General features: G+C 41.0%; 1 protein-coding gene and 1 long non-coding RNA gene across 4 annotated transcripts in view; one reads left to right on the top strand and one right to left on the bottom strand.

The window, feature by feature from the left end:
* LOC106957527 (uncharacterized) overlaps positions 1 to 1,490 on the top strand; it is a 59,129-nt gene extending 57,639 nt beyond the window's left edge. The window contains exon 3 of the long non-coding RNA XR_001426966.1: positions 548 to 1,490. This is a non-coding gene — a long non-coding RNA (uncharacterized LOC106957527). The remainder of the gene's footprint in view (positions 1 to 547) is intronic.
* LOC106957525 (partitioning defective 3 homolog B-like) overlaps positions 1 to 20,003 on the bottom strand; it is a 130,550-nt gene that overhangs the window by 26,780 nt on the left and 83,767 nt on the right. For 2 of the 3 annotated variants that reach the window (XM_015048905.1, XM_015048906.1), the window contains 3 exons: positions 10,124 to 10,234; positions 9,653 to 9,940; positions 2,199 to 2,310 (listed from right to left, as the gene is read on the bottom strand). In XM_015048905.1, the coding sequence (XP_014904391.1) occupies positions 2,199 to 2,310; positions 9,653 to 9,940; positions 10,124 to 10,234 (511 nt within the window). Of the gene's footprint in view, positions 1 to 2,198; positions 2,311 to 2,725; positions 2,769 to 9,652; positions 9,941 to 10,123; positions 10,235 to 20,003 lie in introns of those variants that run through there. The other variant, XM_015048907.1, reaches the window with a different exon arrangement.

Raw genomic sequence — 20,003 nt, 5'->3', positions numbered from 1 at the left:
GCCAACTCATCTCATGGAACAAAGGAGATGAAACTTGCCATGTACTTTCAAGCCTTAATTGGCCATCAAGACATTACAGAGAGTCTATCATTAGCATATAGAGAAAATAGAGTGAGTGCTGCTCTGTGATTGGCATAATTACAAGGATGACCTATCCACAGACAGCGAAACATGGCGGAGGGGTCAAATTAGAGACGGATGTGGAGACAGATACATAGGAGGATCCGGGGTTAGAGGGAGGAAACAAAGGGACATGAAGTCACTTCTGAGCACAGTGACACTTTCAAAGATCTTCAACTCATCTCAGACTGCTAAATGAAGAGTCCTACATAAAGAGCCCACAGCCTTTCATCCTCACTTTTGTTTCTATCTCTTTATTCTAGTGAGCTAGCCCTATCTTCTGGCTCAGAGGAGCCAAAGTAGACATACCCGTCCCTTTCAAACACACATAAAACACTCAGAGGAAGAATGGCACTCCTGGCCTTGTGTGGAGAGCTTCGAAAACTGTTTTTTTTTTTTTTTATTTTTTTTTTTTTTATGTTTCAAGGCTGCAGATACAGGCGAGCATAAAAGAGCAGCGCTGCGTGGCGGAGGTGGCGAGGAAGGTGACGGCTAAAAGCCTGATCAAACAAGGCCGACGCGAGCAGCTCGCTCAAGTGGTCTGCATTTACGCTCCACTCATACCACACACAGACTGGAAATAGGCAAATGTGGAGTAATATCCTGCTGAATCAAACACCGATAGCTCCACTTTGTCGGCAGCTGAAGGTGAACAACCCTCAGCGTATGAACAAATGAGCCCACTTCTGCCCTCTGCTTCACTCTATTATAGCCTATGTAATAAAGAGTTAGTCCTATTTTGTGTTTAACTTAAAACAAACTCTAAATTTATCACATTTTGTCAGATCAACTCAACTTTGTCTGCTGATATCCCTCCATTTATTTTTTAAAACAAGTTTGAGGAGAAACCTGGGTAATGTATGATGAAGTATCAGAAAATTGAAGAGTACATTTCAACCAAAACACTATTATTTTATTTCACAAATTATTAGTGTCGACATTGATGATGATTATTTAGTTTTTGTTTTAAATTTCTCAAATAAATGCTAACCATAGCTCATTGCAGCTGTTTGCTATCATAGATGAGCTAAAACGAATTATCAGTTTTTATTAACCTATTTGCTTAACAAAAACGTCCCTAATTTGGGAGTGTTTGATAGATTGTAGACATGTGAATGTCTACATAGAGTTCTGGTTATTTTTCTAGAGGAAATAAAAAAAATGCAAATACAGAAACTTTCTGGTGTCATGTTTTTCCTTTTGTTTACCTCATATACAGTTATTCTCAGTGTTTTACTGTTTCCATTCACACCGTGAATGTGAGCAGGTTTGTGCGACTGCAGCAGGAGTGTTTCATTATCGGGCTCCTCAGGGGAGGAACCTGCTGAGGCTTCTCACTATGGACACCACTCTTTTTTTTTTTTTCCCTTGTCGTACAGGGAAAAAAAAAAAAAAAAAAAAAAAACATTTCGATCAGAAGCTACAGTGCATACTCACTGTGCTTTAATTGCATCAAAGTTCCTGCGCAGGCAAACTGAGAAAGGAACGCAGGGAGCACGGGATGTTATGTACTGAGTGACAGAACCCTGCAGGCCTAAACGACAGAAACTGTGCCATGCCTGGGAGGGCCTAATGAAGACTGATTCACAGGACTGCATTGCTCAATAAACACTAACTACAGCAGGTGAGGAGGGGAGCACAGCTAGAGGCAGGTCGTGTCAGCTGATTGGATATCAGCGACACCGTCTGTAAATCCATCTCATATTTCCCACATGGCTTTGCATCTGTTTGTGCTCAGGTGGATTACTAAAAGATAAATGAATCCAGCTGTGCAGAAACGCCTTTGCAGATCACTGAGGTTTAGATGAAGAGCGTCTGATTGGATCAAAGTGTGATTTTCTGCATCTTTAGGCTGACCGTAAAAAACAGCCTTGTTTAAAATGGGTGATAAATGGCTGTCGATTCACAGGCTGAGTATGCTGAGTTTGCGAGTGTAAAGAAGTAAATCAAATGATTCCTCAGGCTGGATCAATGACGGTTCAGGGACACTTAGCTCTGCAGCTTAAGAGAGGCAACAAGCAAGTCTGGCGTTTTAGTGCACTGCTGCTCGAGGAAGGAAAAATAGTATGCTAACTCACCCGATTTGGGTCGTGCTCCAGAGCTCTGCGTCTCGCCGCCTCCAGCTCCTCGTAAGCCGGAGCGGCTCGGGCCTGCTGGTACTCCCTACGCAATCCCTGGATCCGCTGGTCGCTGAGGAGAGAAGGAGGCAACATCACAATTAGGCAGACACAAGAGGAGATGATTAATTAAGACTTGAAGGCTGGAGTTAAAGAGTAAAAACAGGTCAAAGAGGAAACATATGAGGCTTAAACTTTCATTACATTGACAGGTTGTCTATCTCAGCTGCAGCAGCCGCTGACAGCACAGGAAGGGAGAATATTCAGAGGACAGCCTGAAGAGAAATTTCTACACCTGACAGAAAACCCGGTGGAGAAAATGGAAAAGAAACGGTAGCAAATAAACACTAAAACCACTCCAGTCAGACTAGGCTAACACAAATAAATAAATAAATACATACATACATAAAACCCTAAAAAAACAGGAAGTACTGGTGTAGTGATGGGAACAGGACAGAATGGGGACAAAACTTAAAGAGAAACATCACCATCATGCTCACTGGACCTTAATGCCGGATAAGCTTCACACACCTGAGAGTACAAGCATAAACCAGGGTGGGAATGAACACACACGAACACACAAAGCCATCGACAAACATCACACACCTGAGCGAACACAATCCCAGTGTCTGATCTGGGTTTACTGGTGTCTGAGGGAAAAATGGCGGCCGACTCTGACACCAATAATTTGTTCTCAGAAGTTGTTTGCAATTATTTCTGTCATTAAATGTTTTGTCCTCTGTGTTCTTTTCTATAGAAAGTAGGGTTGCAACTCATTATTTAATTTTGGTGATTAATCTGATTAAATAGGCACAGTCTGCAGATTTGTCATTTATGCCTTTTTTAAACAATATTAGAAATGCATTAAGACATTAAAATTATTTGTTTACAAAGAAACAATTCAATTTCTTTTTTTGTTGCAGAAATTGATCCAGGTGAAGCTGAAACAGATGCCACCTGAGGAGTTTTTGGAAGAACATATTCACAAAGTTTCTTTTTAATCTTAAATGCAAAACATATATTCCTGTAGAGTTTGGGCTCGGTATGCTGTTCTTTTAGGAATTGGCCATTTTTGAGTATGTATACTCCAGTTAATAATTAATTACTCAGTAGGTTATTTCAATAATCAATTCATCACAATTAATGCAATTAATCACTTCAGCACAACATTAAAAAGTCTAGTAAATTTTACTGTATTGATTCAACTCGACTGTAAATGGATTTGAATCTGATTGTATTACACTGGAATCAAACTGGATTCTCTATAACTTGAAACAAAATACTTGAACTGAATCAATCAGAACAAACATTTAAACAACAAACTTTCCAAATCAAGAACAAAGTCTGTAAAACCCAAAACAACCAATCAGGGAGGCTTTATGCCGCCTGATAAACACCAAACCTCACTTCCAATAGTCTGGCAGATATTGACCAGTGGGGAGGAAGAGCTGAGGCGTGAGGCAGACAGAGCTTCATTAGCGAAGTACATCGCCTACATGCTTAAGTCTCTCCGGCGACCCTGTCTTTAATTAACAAATCTGCGCGAGAGTGTGTTTTTCTGCACGACTACAATCTCAAGGTTGTATAAAAGTGTGTATCTGGACGTGAGCTCATTTGGTATGCGGGACACTCGGTGAGGACGTGCTTCTCACCATGCGCACGTACTCTCACTCCATGCCGCCCGTCTTCCAGCCGTCTCACTGGGGACGGACGGGCTGAGTCACTCAAACTTCTGAGCCACTATGTTTATATTCCAAGTGTTGTTCCCATGCTGCACAAATCTGTGTGTGTGTGCGTGCGCTTGTGTGTGTATCTGCTGGCACAAAACTCGGCCCTGATATTCTGCCAAGAGGGGGCAACTCTCTAAAGTTTCTGTGCTGCAGTGAAACGCCTGTGCAGATTTTTCTGCTGCATACCGACAGTCATCAGCCTGGCACAAAAACCTAAACATAAAAACAAAGCTTTTGTCTCATTTATCTGCTAAATTTACCAACCAGTATCACCTGCACACAAATAGATTCAGAGAATAGATGCAGGTTGTCTTGTTTTTCTTTTCCTTTTTTTTCCCTTGACGCCACTCGTCTTCCAACGATCCCATTAGCCAATCCCTGGGCTCGTAATTAGGTCTGCCATTTTGATTGAGCGCTCGTGTCGCTCTCCAAATGAAACAACGCTGTAATTATCTCATTATGCCGCGGCCTCCATCACTGACAACGGCAAATATTATCATATTAATGGCTGAGGACAGAGCCTGATTCTGGATAAAACGTTAGTGAAGAGTGATTTTGGAGGTGGCTGAGGTTTGTGAAGAAGAACTGATGGCTGAACGAGTGCATCTGGTGTGTCCAGTCACCCATCTGCAATTTTTTTCTTATATAGTAAATTAGAATATCATTAAAAATTTTTTTTATTTCAATAACAATTCAAAGAAGAAATTCCTCTCTCACAATGTGATATTTGTTTTGCTTGCATGCCATAAATTCAGCCTTTTAACAAAGAGATGTAGCCAAAGATCTAGGTGGAAAGTTTAGTTGAAGGAAAAGGTTTTGGGTTTGTGAAGAAAAATCTGTGCAAGAGTTTGGAGGAGATTTACTAGGACTGATCACTGCACACAGCAATGATCACAGGTGTAATAAAATAGTACTCAGCATGATATCCAATCACTGCTTTTTGCATCATTTATTTGATCACAAAACATGTCTGACTAGGCACTGGCACAGAAAATAGATTGAGATTAAATGTGGAGAGAAAGAAGGCATGAGGGAAAAAAACACAACAAAGACCAACACAGGAAACTTAGAAACAACCACAAAAATATCTATAGTGAGACTAAAAGCGACGGTTTTGTGAGAGAAAGTCTGAGTAAAGCCTCCTATCCTGCGGTGCGAGGCTGTGTGAGGGCAGACTAATTAGGAACCGTGTGCTGCTGCTGGCTGATTTAGCGACTTGTTCAGGCTGTGGCCGGCTGATTTGAGGAAAAAGTTTGGGCTCGGATTTTCCCTCACATCAAATGATGAGGTTTGTCTGACTTCTTGGTGCCACACTGGAGCCAGACGGCGACTCAGAGAAGCTCAAAGCTTAAAAGATGTTGTGATTGCCTTGCTGAACTGTCCACATTATCCCTGACTGCAGTTCGTCTGGTACATACAAACTTCTAAAAACACAATAAATTTTACTTCCTTCAACTCTTAACTCCTAAATCCAAAAAGAGGAAGAAGTTCTACCATCATAAACACAAACATTTGGAATTTGCTTAACTTTTGGGGGGCTTTAAAAGGAATTGTTTGCTTTGGTCTGATGAGGCTAAATTTGGAATTTTTCAGTAAAAAACACTCCTGGACTGTCTGGTGTAAAACAAAGGATGGCTGTTTAAGATGATACTGTTTCTGTCACTAGGTTTCCAGGCATTATAGAATCTAGTTGATTATCCAATTAAACCAAAAATGATACTTCACTTATTCTTTAAGGTATATAACAGAGAATAAAGTCTAAAATCAATGTAGACAGCAATCAAAGCTCCTCATCAGCCATCTTTGTTTATAAATCCTTGTGGATGTCAGCAGAACTGCAGGTTATAATGGTTAAGTGAGGAAAAAGTTAAAAAATAAGCAGACTTGAAGCAACAGCTGCATGCAAACATTCTGACTCTGAAGTTCAAGTAATCACTTCAAACTACCCAACTATTTCCAGAAAACATGACCAGAAGCGCCTGAAACCATATAAGACATGTGTTTTTGATTGCGTTTGTGGAAAAATAAAATACTTTCAAACTCTGTAAATCCTGCAAGCTGAAATGAGAGAGCACAAGTAAAACGGTGAGCGGAGCTTAACGGGCATCCAATACTTATGACGTCTTGTTCTAAAGTGAGTTTCATTTCCGCTTGTCCTCAGGCTGAGGCGGCCTGGCAGAAAACAACAATATACCTTTTGCTAACATCTTTTACCTTCCGTCTGGATGCCAGTGAAACTTTTTCCTCAAGAGCTGTGAAATCACACAAATCAGCGTCTTGTGGATTGTGTAGCATTGTCTGATAATATTTCAGTAATTAGTCACACCTGTCCAAAGTGATTTAAGATGCCTACTTCCTGGCGGTGTCAGGTAAACTCAGAGGCATGTAATCCTGCTGCCGTCGCTTGAACCATGGCGGAAATGCAGAAACGCACTCCCAGATGTGTCACTTATGTAGCCGACAAGCTAACCCTGGGCTTCCTTTTCTCTGGCTTTAACAACACATTTCTGCACTCTAACCTCCCGCTCGCTCGCTTCCCTTTCATCTCATCTCCCCGTTTTTTCGCTCGCTCGAGCTACAAAGACTGCCTTCTGGCTAATAAAATTTGACAAGCATAGCCAACCTTTTTTCTCCACAGGTCAGCCTCTAGCAAAGCTCTAATCAAATGTGACGCTCATCAGCGTACACACCTGCCATTGAGGGCCTAATGAAAATGTCTGACAGTAAATTAGGAAGACAGAGCTGCGAGTCCACTCACTGTTGAGAGGGAAGGGGCAGGAGAGGGGGGCGCCAACATGTTTCAGTTAGTCAAACTTTGCAGGCAAAGGCAATCAGCGCACTGATGCAGAGGCACATTTAGCAACAAAGATGGGCTGCATTCGCCGGCCATCTTCTACATGTTTAATGAGCACATTTGCAACTATATCATTAAAACTGTAAGATGTGAAAGGAAAAGCTCGCCTGCAGCAGACTACTGGTGGACCATAAGGTCAACCAGAGATGTAAAAGGCTTGCATAAATTTACAGTACATCAGCAGCAAGCTGTAATTTGTCCTGCAGTGGTTAAAAACGGCAGACCGCACACAGCATTGTTGCTAGGCTACGCTAGGCTTCTTACCCAATATAGTACATGTTAGTGGCAGCGTCTATTTCTGACTGTGTGACTTATTGGGTGCTTTAAGGGTTTTATGACACTTTAAGAGCCTCTTGTTTAAGGTCATCTCTCAACACCTGAATCTGATTGAAGCTTGGAATTTGACTAGGCCACTCCTAAGCTTGGATTTTATTCTTTTTTTAAGCCATTCAGAGAAGCTGCACTCTGGATTATTGTCCCTCTTAATGAGCAGATTTGGCTCTTTACAGAAGACAATTTTGGATACAAATACGTCTAAACTCTCTATACGTTTTAAAATCAAAATAAGAAAAAGCAAAGTTTTGGATAACATTGTTTTAAAAGTAATAAATGGTAGAAATACATTTGTAAAAGTCTTTTTATACCTGACATCAGAGACATAACTTACCCTTATATGATATTTTTGGCAAACTTTTCAGTTAAATATCTCCTGGATTTTATTTAAATACAGAATTATGAATGATTTTTTTATTCATCTCATTAAAAATGACTTCATTAATACCAAAGAGAAAGCTGTCAATCTAACACACTCATGGGTAAATGTGTCAGATAAAATTATGCTTCACTTTATAGTGATTGAACAATGTTTACCGCTCAACATTTCCTATGAATAAAATCAGAAAGTGATACAAATGAAAAGTTTCCCTCCCAAAACTTTTAGTTTGCACTTTTATCTGCAGGTCCTCCATTGAGGAAAAGCTGCAGCTCACTTTTCCTATTTGGCGTCATTTGAAGTCCATTGCATCATTTTGCAACATCACAATTATCGTCTTTATTCTTGAATGCCACGTGCAAACGGCTAAACCCCTCATTCGTTCACCACCGTTTGGTTTTATTTTCAGAAAACCCGAACGGAGTCACCGTCTTTTAATTTAATATTAAAGATCTCTGTCTCTAGAGACGCAGATACATGTGGAGTTAACAAGCTAAAGAGTGTTTGTCATCCATCATGCTGACGCTTGAAGCCGCCCTGTTTCAACGATGAGGGGGAGAACCAGATAGGTGACACATCCGCAGAAACCGAGCGAGTACGAGGGAGGAATGGAGGACAGGGAGAAAACAGGCTGGTAATGAAGTAGCCAGCAGTAGTGGATGAGAGCTAAAGTGGTTTAACAGATCTGTCAGCCTGCTAGACTATGGCTAATTATCCCCCCTCCTCTTTATCTGCATCTACTCCTCTGTCACTTCTTCTTTCTCTTCTGAATCTACTCTGCCTCGCGTCTTGCGTCCTCTTCGTCTTTCCTCCAGCTTTCTCTTGTCTCTCTTTCCCTCCGTCTGTTGCTTCTTTCCATTCCCATCTGTCTCCTCCCCGCACCCGGCCCCATCTCTCTCTCTCTCCCTCTTTTTCTGAATCGTCTATTTCTGGATGAGATCGGGCGTCTGGGGCTTAGCGTTTGATTTGCAAGTCAATAGTCATTTCTGTCAGGGAGTTTAAGTTGAGGGAAGTTTTAATGTGGCCTGTATTATTTCACACAGGAAATTATGAATTTGCATTAGAATCCTCGGTGGGCTTCCTCGTCTTTTTCCTCGCTCACATACAAGAGTAGCAGTGAGTTAAGGTTTCAAAACCCTCAGCAGTAATGAGCAGCGTGTCTGCAAGCCTGAAACCTTTGTTAGACTTAAAATGAAGTCCTGTGACATCCAATATTTCACTATATAATAGGTTTTTTATTCCTCAAATCAATTGATTTTATCATTAAATTACTTTGAAACATCCCACTGTTCCTTTCTGACATAGCAACGCGGGGCTATTTAAGCTGAAATTTGGGTAAAAGCATAAAAAAAAGCAAATGACTGAACAGTGGATTTAATATTCATAAATTACCAGGATGCTCAGCTTCTTGTACTCCATGGCAACAGACTCATCTCGTGTGTGATTCTTTCTTCGAAATCGACACAGTAATTTTACACAATTGTTTCAAAGTCTTGCTACTGATAATCATTTGATGCTGATGCAAAAGTTAAATACGTCTTATTCATAAAACCAACTCTAACATATAACTTCACAAGGTGGTCAACTACCCTGATTTTAACTTTTATTTTCTTTTGTAACATAATTGTCATTAAATTATTACTTCATTCTACTATTTTTGTGTCTTTATTCTGGTAATATTATGTGATTGTGTATTATTCTCTTTTCTTTCAATAATAAATATGAATAGTTCATGGAACAACTAAAAGAAACGAAGGATCTGGACTGTATAAATGAATTATTTTACACCTTGTACTGAACTTACATTTTTAGGTGCATATCCACTTTGATGCATTTTAAATGTTTTTTTTTAAAGTAAAGTTTTCAGTCATTCAGTGGAAAAAAATACCTAATTTTTGATGATATATCTTTGAAGTTTGCATAAATCATGCCTTACACTGCTGTGAAAGTGTGCTGGCCTCATGTTTTATGCATTCATCCGGCTCAGCAGACTGCACATGTCGGAATGTGACCTTTTGTTTTCGTTCTTACGCAGAGGATGTGCAAAAGCAACACTGTACAATAACAACAGGAAAAACCGCACAACATGCTCTTTGTAGGTAAAAAGCTGAACTCTCACCTGTCTGGAGGGGCCTGCTGCTGCTGCTGCTGCTGGGGCGGCGGTCTGGATTTGTTCACTTTGGCGTAGAGTCCGTTGATGTCCTCAAAAGAGGCCTGAGATTGAACCGGCCCCCCTCGTGGCATCGCTGGGGACGGCGTGCGGCTCAGCGACAGTGGTGAGGGTGGCTGGCGGAAGTCGTTGATGCGGGCGTAGTTGGGGTCGCTGTCGTCGTCCTCCATGCTGGGCAGCGAGGCCTGGTCAGGGGTGGCGTACCCAGAGCGGGCGTCGGCATAACGGGGCTCGTTGCTGTCGGAGAGGTAAACGGCCAGAGAATTAAACTCTCTTATAGGTGGTGAAGTGAAGAAGAGGAGTGGGACGGCTCAAAACTCATCAAGTAATCAGAGAGCTTCAGAGCTCAGAAACTTCCCGTCTGTAAAGGTGTTTTAACCCAACACACACACACACACACTCAGTGTGAGAGCATCCTACCCCTCTCTGCTGTCAGGGATCCTGTCCAGCTCCTCTTCGCTCAGCGCTTCCAGTCGGTTCTTGGATCCCTTCGCCGGATCTTTGCTCTTGTCCTCCTTCTTCTTACCAAACCTGCATGACACAAAGAAAGGCAACTGAAAACTAAATACCTAACAATTTTGAGACACTCTGTGACTCTGACATACAAAATTTAGAAGAATCTCACATTTGGAATCATTTGTTTCTTCTGTTGTGTTTTTTTAATTTTTCTTTTTTCATCTTTTGTCACATTTGTGTAACTCAGACATTCGTTGCTTCACTTTCTTGATAATTGATGTAAAGTAAACGTCACCCAGGAAAAAAGAAATCTGAAAATTGATTTTAGGATATTTTAGCTCTGGATCTGTATGGACAACAAAAACATGTTATTGGATGTTTGTTTTTCCACTCTTGCAGATGACCCAATCATCTAAAAGTTCCGTCTTCCCTTCCATCCTCATCATTTTTTTTCCTATCTAAACATATTTGCTCTAGAAACTAGACAAAAACACTTGGTAACATTTGCATTTTATCATTTTATTATATTTCTCTTGATTTCTTTTGTTTCTTCTTTCCTTCCTCTCTGTTCTTCCTTCCCCGGAGTTTGCAGATGTTAATGAAAGGTGCTCACATCAAGCACCTTGTATCCAGTTTTTAAATGTTGACACATCCATTCATATGTAGACAGAGACAGAAACTCATTCCAGTTCCTTTGTTCAATAGTTGTTTTGAAATATCTGCTGAGCTGCCGTGTTGTGCTTTTTTTTTCATAAACCATTATGATCATTTCGAAGCGCTTATTCTCTCATTTTGCATCTGAAATGTACTCATCACCTCCAGAGAAGTTATAATGAAGCTATACTTCACACTCACAGTAAATTAACTCAGCCTTTTTCTGCTTAATTTTTCATATTTCCCGAATCCTCGTTCCACGTTGCCTCCTCCAAATCCACATCTCCGTTCTTCTCCTTCCCCTCCGAGCTCCTGCTGAGCCAATCTAATGTCTGTGTTTATCTCATTAACAGCGAGGCACTTCTCATTACGGCTACAGGCGGAAACGTGGCCTGAATGCTAACTGGCACAGCCTGACCAAGCGGAAACCCGGACAGAGACGCCATGCAGGCCCTGCAGCATCCTGCTGACCAATTAGTGTTTTTCTCAGATCATATACTTGCTTCACTCCTGCCTGTGTGGGTCATTGTTGTCAAATACAGGTCAGGTACGCACAGTGCACATGGGTGATTTTTTCCGCAGCGAGAAAGCAAACAGAGGCAGTGAACCAGATTAAGCTGGTGTTGATTCAGAGTTTAGCCTAGTCTGATGCTAAAAAAAACAAAGTATTGTTCTTCAGATGATGCTACAGCTTCTGACTCCTTTTCAGATTTCAGTATCTGATTATGTCATTACAAAATCTAGTTGGTTCTTAATAGTTAGAGGAGATGTGAGACTTGGTGGTGGCAGTAGAAAGCTCTGGGAATAATTTTCCAAATATGCGACACCTCAACCAAAAAAATATGAACACGTGTTTACAAAAGAAACAAATCAGAACCAATGTAACAGAGCTACTCCAACATGCTGTGGTTGGATATGCTAATGCCAATTTTCATGTTTTGCCTCCATTCAAACATCCACAGTTTTGCTTTTAAACACCTGTGTGCACATCATCACATTATTCCTCATTTTCACCGCTTCATCTGTGCCATTCTGTTTTAGTTTATGTCCTTCCAATAATGTATAGTCAAAGTTGGCCCTCCAAGCTTGATGTATATAATCTGTGTGGTGTCACTAAGTAAAACTGGCATCCATTACATTTGTACTTGGATCTTCGAGGCGTTTTAGGAATCTTAAAGCTGTAACATCTGTTCTTATTTTTCTCTAAGCTCTTGCAGCTTTAATGTTAATGTTATAAACCTCACTTCTTCCTTGAGACACAAAGTGTCAGTGTGGGCGCTGCTGCAGCATGTTTTTTTGTTTTTTTTCCACTTGGGACTATTTTGATTTAAGCACTCCCACATAAAGCCGCAGCCAAAAACAGACTACCAATTACCTCAGTAAAAACATACAGAAATCATTAAAGTCAGGAAAATACATCAGCTCTATTCAAAGTCGATGGAGAATTAATGAACATATACATTTAAAAAAAAGAAATGATTGACTAAATCCTCAGGTTTATCTTGTACACAGCTCCGTAATCAACATTCAGAGGGAGCAGAGGTCTACAGTTGGACCCGTCATTATAACTGCTTTAATTAGGAAAGGCTCTTTTCTCACTGTATTGTCTATCTGGAGACGGGGAACGGGGGTGGGACATCCAATTAGAGACATACCTGCCATGAGAGGTGGAAATCCCCCACTCTCCCATCGCCTTATTACTTATTCATCACCAAAGAGTCCCCCGTTTTTACACCGTTTGCTAAAGACGGCGCGACGCTTTCCTTTTTTCCTGTGTTCATTTTGTTTTTTTATTACCTTTGCACAAATCATTCCTTGGCTTATTAAGTCGGGCTTTTCTCTGTCACTCAGAAATCTGACAGTTAATTTCCTGTAGCGTCTCACCATAAAAGGGCAAAATCACACACAGACACAAACACCCACATGTATGAAAACAAGGCTGTAAATACGGGAGCTGCAATAAATTAATTTATTAAAAAAAAAAAAACATCGCTTGCATTTCTTGGTAACGCTGGAGAAGACAGCTATATACATCATCATGGCTACTCTGCAGGGAGCTGCACACAGTCAACAGAGAATAGGACATCTCATTAGCTTAGCATCATCTACCTACACATCCACTCCATCAAACTCTCATTAGTGGGACATAGGGGGTTTGGAGTGAGTCAGGCTGATCTGGTGTCCCATTTAATATGCTCCCCACCGTCACAGGAGCTACTAGGAACCATTATTAGTGTGTCGTTGTCGTCATTAGCCTGACTCCCCTGCTGTCACCCCGGTATCACCTCAGCAGCCCCGCAAAGAGACGATGGTGATCTGTTCAACGGCGTAAGAACTCAGATAATGTTTTATATTCATCTTTTTTTATTTAAAAGCACAAAGACAAAAAAAATCTTGAAAGAATGAAATGATTCACAGTTGTTTTTGGATTGAGAGTGCTTTTGCTAGCAAAGTCTACAATGCAGGAAAATAGAAAATCTAAATGAAAATAAACAGCTGAAGAGGATAAACTTTCACGTGTAGAGCACGGACTGATTAAGTGGACAAATGAGAGATGTGCGTCATTACTGCGCAACTCCGGAATATGAAATATTCTTGTTTTACAGTTTTGAATTTCAGTTTTTAAATCACAAGTAATCATCTCATAGCAGACTTGGACCACAAAAGAGCACTTAAACTTTCTCTGTAGTGTGCCGGTCTGTTAGGTCTCTAAACAAACACTCTCAGACAACATTTCTTCCAACTTCCTCTACTTCAGTGGAGAACATGACACATAATTACTACTTCTTGGGAAGACACTGCATCATAAATTAATACTGGAGTTTGATGTCTCCAATAATAATGTCATCAGTTTGTAGCAACTTTGATCTGTTTTCTCATTTTTTATTTCTTCATGGTTTCTCATATTTCTCAGTTTTGGTCAATGCATGCTGTGAGCGACAAGCCCAGATATAACTGAAAAGAAACATAACGATAATGATGAATGCCCTTAATAACTGTACTACCTGTAAAACGTGTGGAATAATCACGCTTTCTTGCACAAAGGACGCGTTGATTTTGATTTTCAATAAGCATTCGTTTTTTTTTTTCTTTCCCCATCCAATTCCAGTTTTCATTTCCACTGACATATCCTGCCAAATCAAAACCTTAATTTGTGCAAAAATCAAGCAGTTTCTCGGGGAAACTGGCTGCGAAGCCAAGCACTGGTAGGAGTCTAGATAATAACTACAGCTACTGCCGTTCTCGTTTGGGTGGGAGCGCAGGAGAAGAAGTGGCATGCGTACAGTTAACTGTGCTCTAATGAGGCTCTGTATGTAACCGAGATCACAGCTAGCCAAGTGCTGTGGTGTCACCAAGCTGACCTGCGCAATTAGCCCTCTGGGAAGGAGGGAAAAGAGCAGGAGAGAGCACAAGAGCAAGACTTCACCTAAAAACTGAGTCCGACAGCATCCTGAAGCTAAATTGCTCATCTGTGGAGAATAAACAGCATCAAAATACCTTGTAAATCTTCACCTCTCTTCTATTTTTAATATTCTTTGTTCACTGTAATTGTGACAAAAAAGAATAAAGATGTGTGGTTCTGTGCAGACTTAATAAGCTCTACTTTCTGGTGAAATAGGGAGTCAGTGGGCGGCAGAGAATGTGAGAAGGGTGTCTTTTGCTAAGGTAGAGTAAGCATTATATGGAGGGGGAAAATTTTTTATATATATATATATATATATATATATACACACACACACACACACATTCCCAGCATATACAGATTCACCTTCTACTTTGTTACAACATAGCAGCAGATCAGCCAATCAGGTGGCAGTAACTCCATTAAGGTCTGAATGAGGCTCTGGATCCAATCAGCTTTAAATCAAGAGGCAATTTTGTGGTTTAACTATACTTGAGATATTTTTGAACAGTTAAACCGTTTTCTGTCAGCTGAGCTTGGTTTGAACATCACAATCCACCATTATACATCCGTTCTGAACATGTCTTCTTTCGGCTACCTCCAGCAGAATAATGCGCTATATATCACAAAGCTCAAATCATCCCAAGTTCCTAAAACCACAACTGCAATAAGAAAACGTCCAGAATGTGGTTCCCCATAAGGACTGGGACAGTTCCCCGACTGGTTCAAGTGGTTCATGAACAGAATGGCAGAACATCTGGGTCCTGTTTTGCTGCGCTGGTTATTAAATGACTTTTTCCATCGTGGTTACAATGCGAATGGGTTCCTGCCACTGCGCTGGCAACAAAATAATCCTACAATCCATGCCAAAAATAGACAAAAATAAAGAAACAATCCACTATGCGACTCAAGGAGGCCTTTTCATGCATTGGGTATTTTCACATATGTATGGGAACTTTCAATGTATTTTTTATGATATTCAACTTTTATTAGCTCATCCGCTCAGATGGAAACTAGCTCAAGCTAAATCTGGTGCAAAGCAGCTTTTTTTTTTATACACAGTTTTTTTTGGATTGTTTGAATTTCATATAAGCTAAACCAGGTTAGTGTATGCTGCACACACACCTCCAGATTGCGCATAAAGGCAGTTTGTAGAAACACTAGATTTTAACTAGTGTCACTCCACTCTACACACAACCTTTTTATTATCCTTTAAGAGTCTAAATCAAGCTGACTGCTGCCAAAATCTGTATTTTCACAAAAACGCTATTTTCCATCTGATTGATTTAACAATTAAAAGCATTATGCTTTTAAACTGAACACCTAAACTAACATAAAAGAGAACAACAAGATACTTTTGATGATCCTTTAGAAAGGAGGAGGCAGCAGGTGATTTAGAGCAAATGAGAAAACAGGCTGATTTGCCTTGGAGAGTCAAAACACAAAGAAAGAGTGTAAAAAAAAAAGAAAGGAGAAAAGAATGACTCAGGAACAAAGTGAATTAAATGAGCATGTCATAAGGAAGAGAGCTTGCCGAATTTCCATCCTTTCTAGACAATGAATGCAAAAGACGGCAAGTAAGAAAACAGATGAGGAAGGAAGAAAGACGAGAGAACAGAAGAGAGACGGATTTCTGAGGCAAAGCTCCTGCGAGAGCGCGACTCGGCTGGGGCGGAGTAAGGAGCTTAGGAATATATGGACCGAACGCAGCTACGTTCAGAGACACAGAGAGAACAGTTAATCAGCCAAGCAGAAATGTTATCACAGTAATTAGATTGCTCTGCATGTATTTGGAGAAGAGCACACTTATCTCAGCGGAGCTTCCTGTAAAGAAAAAGACGGAGGCTGTGAGAATGGGCTGAAAGAAGCAACGAAAAAAAAATGGAAAAAAGGAGAGTCAGACATAAAGAGAAGCAGAGACTAACAACATAGAGCTGTGATGTAACAGCGCCTTCTCCTGAACTGGCAACGTGCCGCTCGGAAACTATTTCAAGCTCCAAATAGACGGAATGACATTCCCTCTTTAATATTGGTGCGATTTCCTTGTTGAACCGAGGATCGGACTACACGAGGAATGTCGGCCCCAACAACAAGGTCACAAAAGGCCTCTCCGCAAGCCGGCTTTGACTGACAACAACACAAGCAAGTCTGCACCTCTTTAAAAAGAAGCCTGATCCTTTTCTTGATAATGCAGATCCACCAGCAGGCCTGCGAGTTTCCCCCCCACTAGGCATAATTAAACCTATTCATCTGAATTCCTCTCCATATGCACTGGCAATTGGACCCAAATCGGCTTCCTTTAATAGATATGAGCTTTGGTTAGGAGGGAGGACGGGGGAGAAAAAGAGAAACTGCAGCTGGATCCACCCGATGCTAATCGTAGATAAAAAAGCTTCACTTAGACGGTATTAATAATGTAGAGATCTAAGAAGGCAGATGGGAGTGGAAGATATATCTGCTGGTTTTTATCTTACCATCTAAAAAATACAGGGAAAGCTGACTTGGGAAATTAGACTAAACACTTTCAGACATATACGCTTTCTCTATGTGAACATTTTTTTTTTTTTTTTTTTGCCTAATTTCCCTTACCAAAGAAGCAGTGGTGTAGCCAAAACCATAATCGCAGACAGGGGAAGGGAATCATTTTAATATAGTCTCTAAATTAGTCTAATTTAACGCCTAGAGGAGAGAAGATTGAGGCAGACAGGTATGAATGCACAGCAAGTTGTTCCCTGGGGAACTGGAGGCGGATATGGAGCGCTTGTCTTAATCAACGCCTGGCCAGTCCCTGGAGAATAGATACTTCAGTCAGACAAAAGAAAGTGATAAAAGACTAAGACGTGAGGAAGTGGGGAAGAGGGAATGTGGAGAGCCCTGGTTCTTCCATATTTTTCCAAAGTAATATTCTCTACTTTTCCAAATGTCAAGACATTTCAGTTCAATTTTCAAACTCTAATTACACAATATTACAGTGAATTTCTGTTGGAGTGGCCAAACTTTAACAAGAGAACCTGCAAAAACTACATTATGGATGGACGCAAAAACAGGCTGGACATAAAGGATGCAAGAACGGTAGGATGTGAGGACTAAAAGACAGGACAACAGGTGGCTGGATGGATAAATGGATGGATGGATAAAAACAGATAGAACAACATACAGATGAATGGAGGGCTGGATCTATTAGACAATGAGGTGGAGAAATAGTTTTCCAAACCATTTTCATTTCTCACTAGTACTTTGGAAAATATCAAATCAAATCCCGTACAAGAATTTTCCAGAGGCCTTAGCCGGGCCATTGCATTCCTACACAATTCCACTCAATTCTCATCTCCCTTCAGTACTCCATCTGGGGTTTCTCCCATTGAGCTGGATTAATTTCAACCAGGCCAATCAGCCAAAAGAAGGAGAAGCTGTGAGCGATGACTTCCATTTTCTGCACCGTTTTAGAGTTGTAGTCAGCCTGTCGGTTTTAGCAATGGCAGCAGAGGAAGTGGACAAAGCCTTCCAGTGCATGCTCACCAAATATTGAGCAATTAAAATTGAATCAACAGGAATGCTTAATACGTTTTATCACTGGCAAAGATGTTGTTCAGCTCGGCACTTCTCTCAAATCTGACACAAATTAATACAGAAAGGTTATTCTGGATGGAGATGTCCACTGCAAGGAGACGAGTTGTTTGAATTGTGAGAAGGCAGCTTCATCCATGCGCTGTCTGGTGAAATATGTTCCTCTTTAATGGTCTGCATTTTGATATGCAGCATATATGAGCAACAACACATAAAAACCTGTCCCCCTGAAGCAATCCGTCTTTCCACTTCCATCCCCACGTCTACCAGGGGAGCTGTTAATATTTAACAAGGCCACTGGGTTATATGTCTCATACTCCCACTTTAAGTTGTGTAGGTTTTACCTCACATGTATGGACTGTAAAAACAGTTGGCAGAAACTAGCTGTGACCTTTCTCCTACATGAATGAGTCTCTGGTCAAAGCTGTTTTTCGATCAGCACAAGTTTAGAGGGAATTTGAACTGGTGATTGTCAAGTTTCCTTCAGTAACATTTTAATAGCCGTCAACGCCAAATAACACAACACACATGAATTATGGAGCATTAGTCGTTAAAACTATTTGACAAAAATGCTGTTGGTGTTGGGATGCCAAACCTCAGCACACAACAAGTCGACTTGCTCAAGGGCACGGAACAAATTGTTTAAATTTTTTTATTGTTTTATACATGAACACCAGTCATGTTTGATCTGCTTTAATCAAACTCTAGTTTGTTTGCCTTGAAATTGCAGTTTGTTTGGGGAGGTGTGAATGGAAAATTGAATTGTGATGTGTACCAAAAAATCCAACTCTGGTCTCAGTTCGGTTGAAGTGAACTCGGTTCGAAGTGGCGTGGTTTTAAAACATATGGCATTCTGGGTAAATACAACCAAAACAAACATGAGAATCTAGCGCTAACGGGAGAAATGGCTCTTGGTCTTTTACCAAAGACAAAAGTGAAATCCTACAGCCCCTAAAGTCTGATGTTATGACATTTTGTTTACATTTCGTGAAGAAGGAAGTTGTGCTCACATCTTCTTCAGAGGTTCTTGTGTCGTTTCCTTCAGTAGCTCTTGATGCAACAGGTTGCTCAGAAGGTCTGGTTCATGACAATGTGACAAAAGTTGCAATTTTGGTCCACAATTGAACCCAGTCAACTGCACCATCAGGTATGAAAACACACTAACTGGTTTTCATTACATTTGGACTTTTTACATAAACAAGCATTAGAAGAAAATGTGACTGTGCTGCCCTTCAGACTCTGCAACCCTGGGTGTGGAGTCACACAACTCCGTTATTAGTGCCAGTGACTGCGAAAAACATATAACCAGCACTTTGTTTGCAAGAAACTCACATACAGCTTCCTGAAGTTTAAAGTTTCTAACCTTTTTCTAGCTGTAGACTGGTTAAAAGGCAGTGTGGCTCCAGACGGGTGCTGCTAGCAGACATCGTAAAGGTTAGCCTCCTGGCTTTTCCCAGCGAGACACACATCCTTGGACAAGACTCACTTAACCTTCTCTGTCTGGACAGCAGAGGTCATGCTCTGGATGTATTTCAGGGGCATGAAGGGAGACAGAGCATACGTCTGTTCTTCCATGTGTCCGTCATTAGCAGACATAAAATGAGAGAGGAAATCCATCCATTACACAGCTAGAAGACAGCTGGTTGCGACGGAACCAATACCAGAGGTGTAATCACTTCCTGGCGCCTCCTTTTGCAATGAGTGAACATGTCGTGGTGGGTAGGTCGGGCCACATGCTAATTGGTTGCGACTGTTTCCTGTGGCCACATGGATCCTGTTTATCGGCCGGTGAGTGATGTGCAGCTGGCCTCGGAAAGCCGTCCAGCCGTTACGGATATATGTCTGCGCTTCGAACGGTCCGTCCCTCGGGGTCGACTCAAATGTCACGACTCCTCGACGGGGAGGTGATGGATCGTAAAACTGATCGACGCAAATGGAAGGACCTCGTCTCGCTGTCTCATTTGATAATTACAGTAAGGGCAATAACTCACAGTACACAGATAAGAGTATCGTGTTCCTCAGAGCAATGCTGCAAGTTTGCTCTACTGAGAAACGGGTAATTTAAAGAAAATGTTTGGCCTCTAAACCTCCTACAGGTATCAAGAAGGAAGAAATGACAGTATTAAAACAAAAAAATAATAAAAGCTTCCTATGGGAAGAGGATTTGTGTAGAGAAGCTCAAGCAACAGAGAGTAGAGGGTTGTTGTGACTGCCCCCTTT

This window comes from Poecilia latipinna, unplaced genomic scaffold, assembly GCF_001443285.1.
Source record: "Poecilia latipinna isolate Pla-1442-1.1 unplaced genomic scaffold, P_latipinna-1.0 Scaffold912, whole genome shotgun sequence".
Taxonomy (NCBI): domain Eukaryota; kingdom Metazoa; phylum Chordata; class Actinopteri; order Cyprinodontiformes; family Poeciliidae; genus Poecilia; species Poecilia latipinna.
The sequence above is the reverse complement of the archived record's forward strand: the minus strand, read 5'-3'. Positions and strand labels throughout refer to the sequence as shown.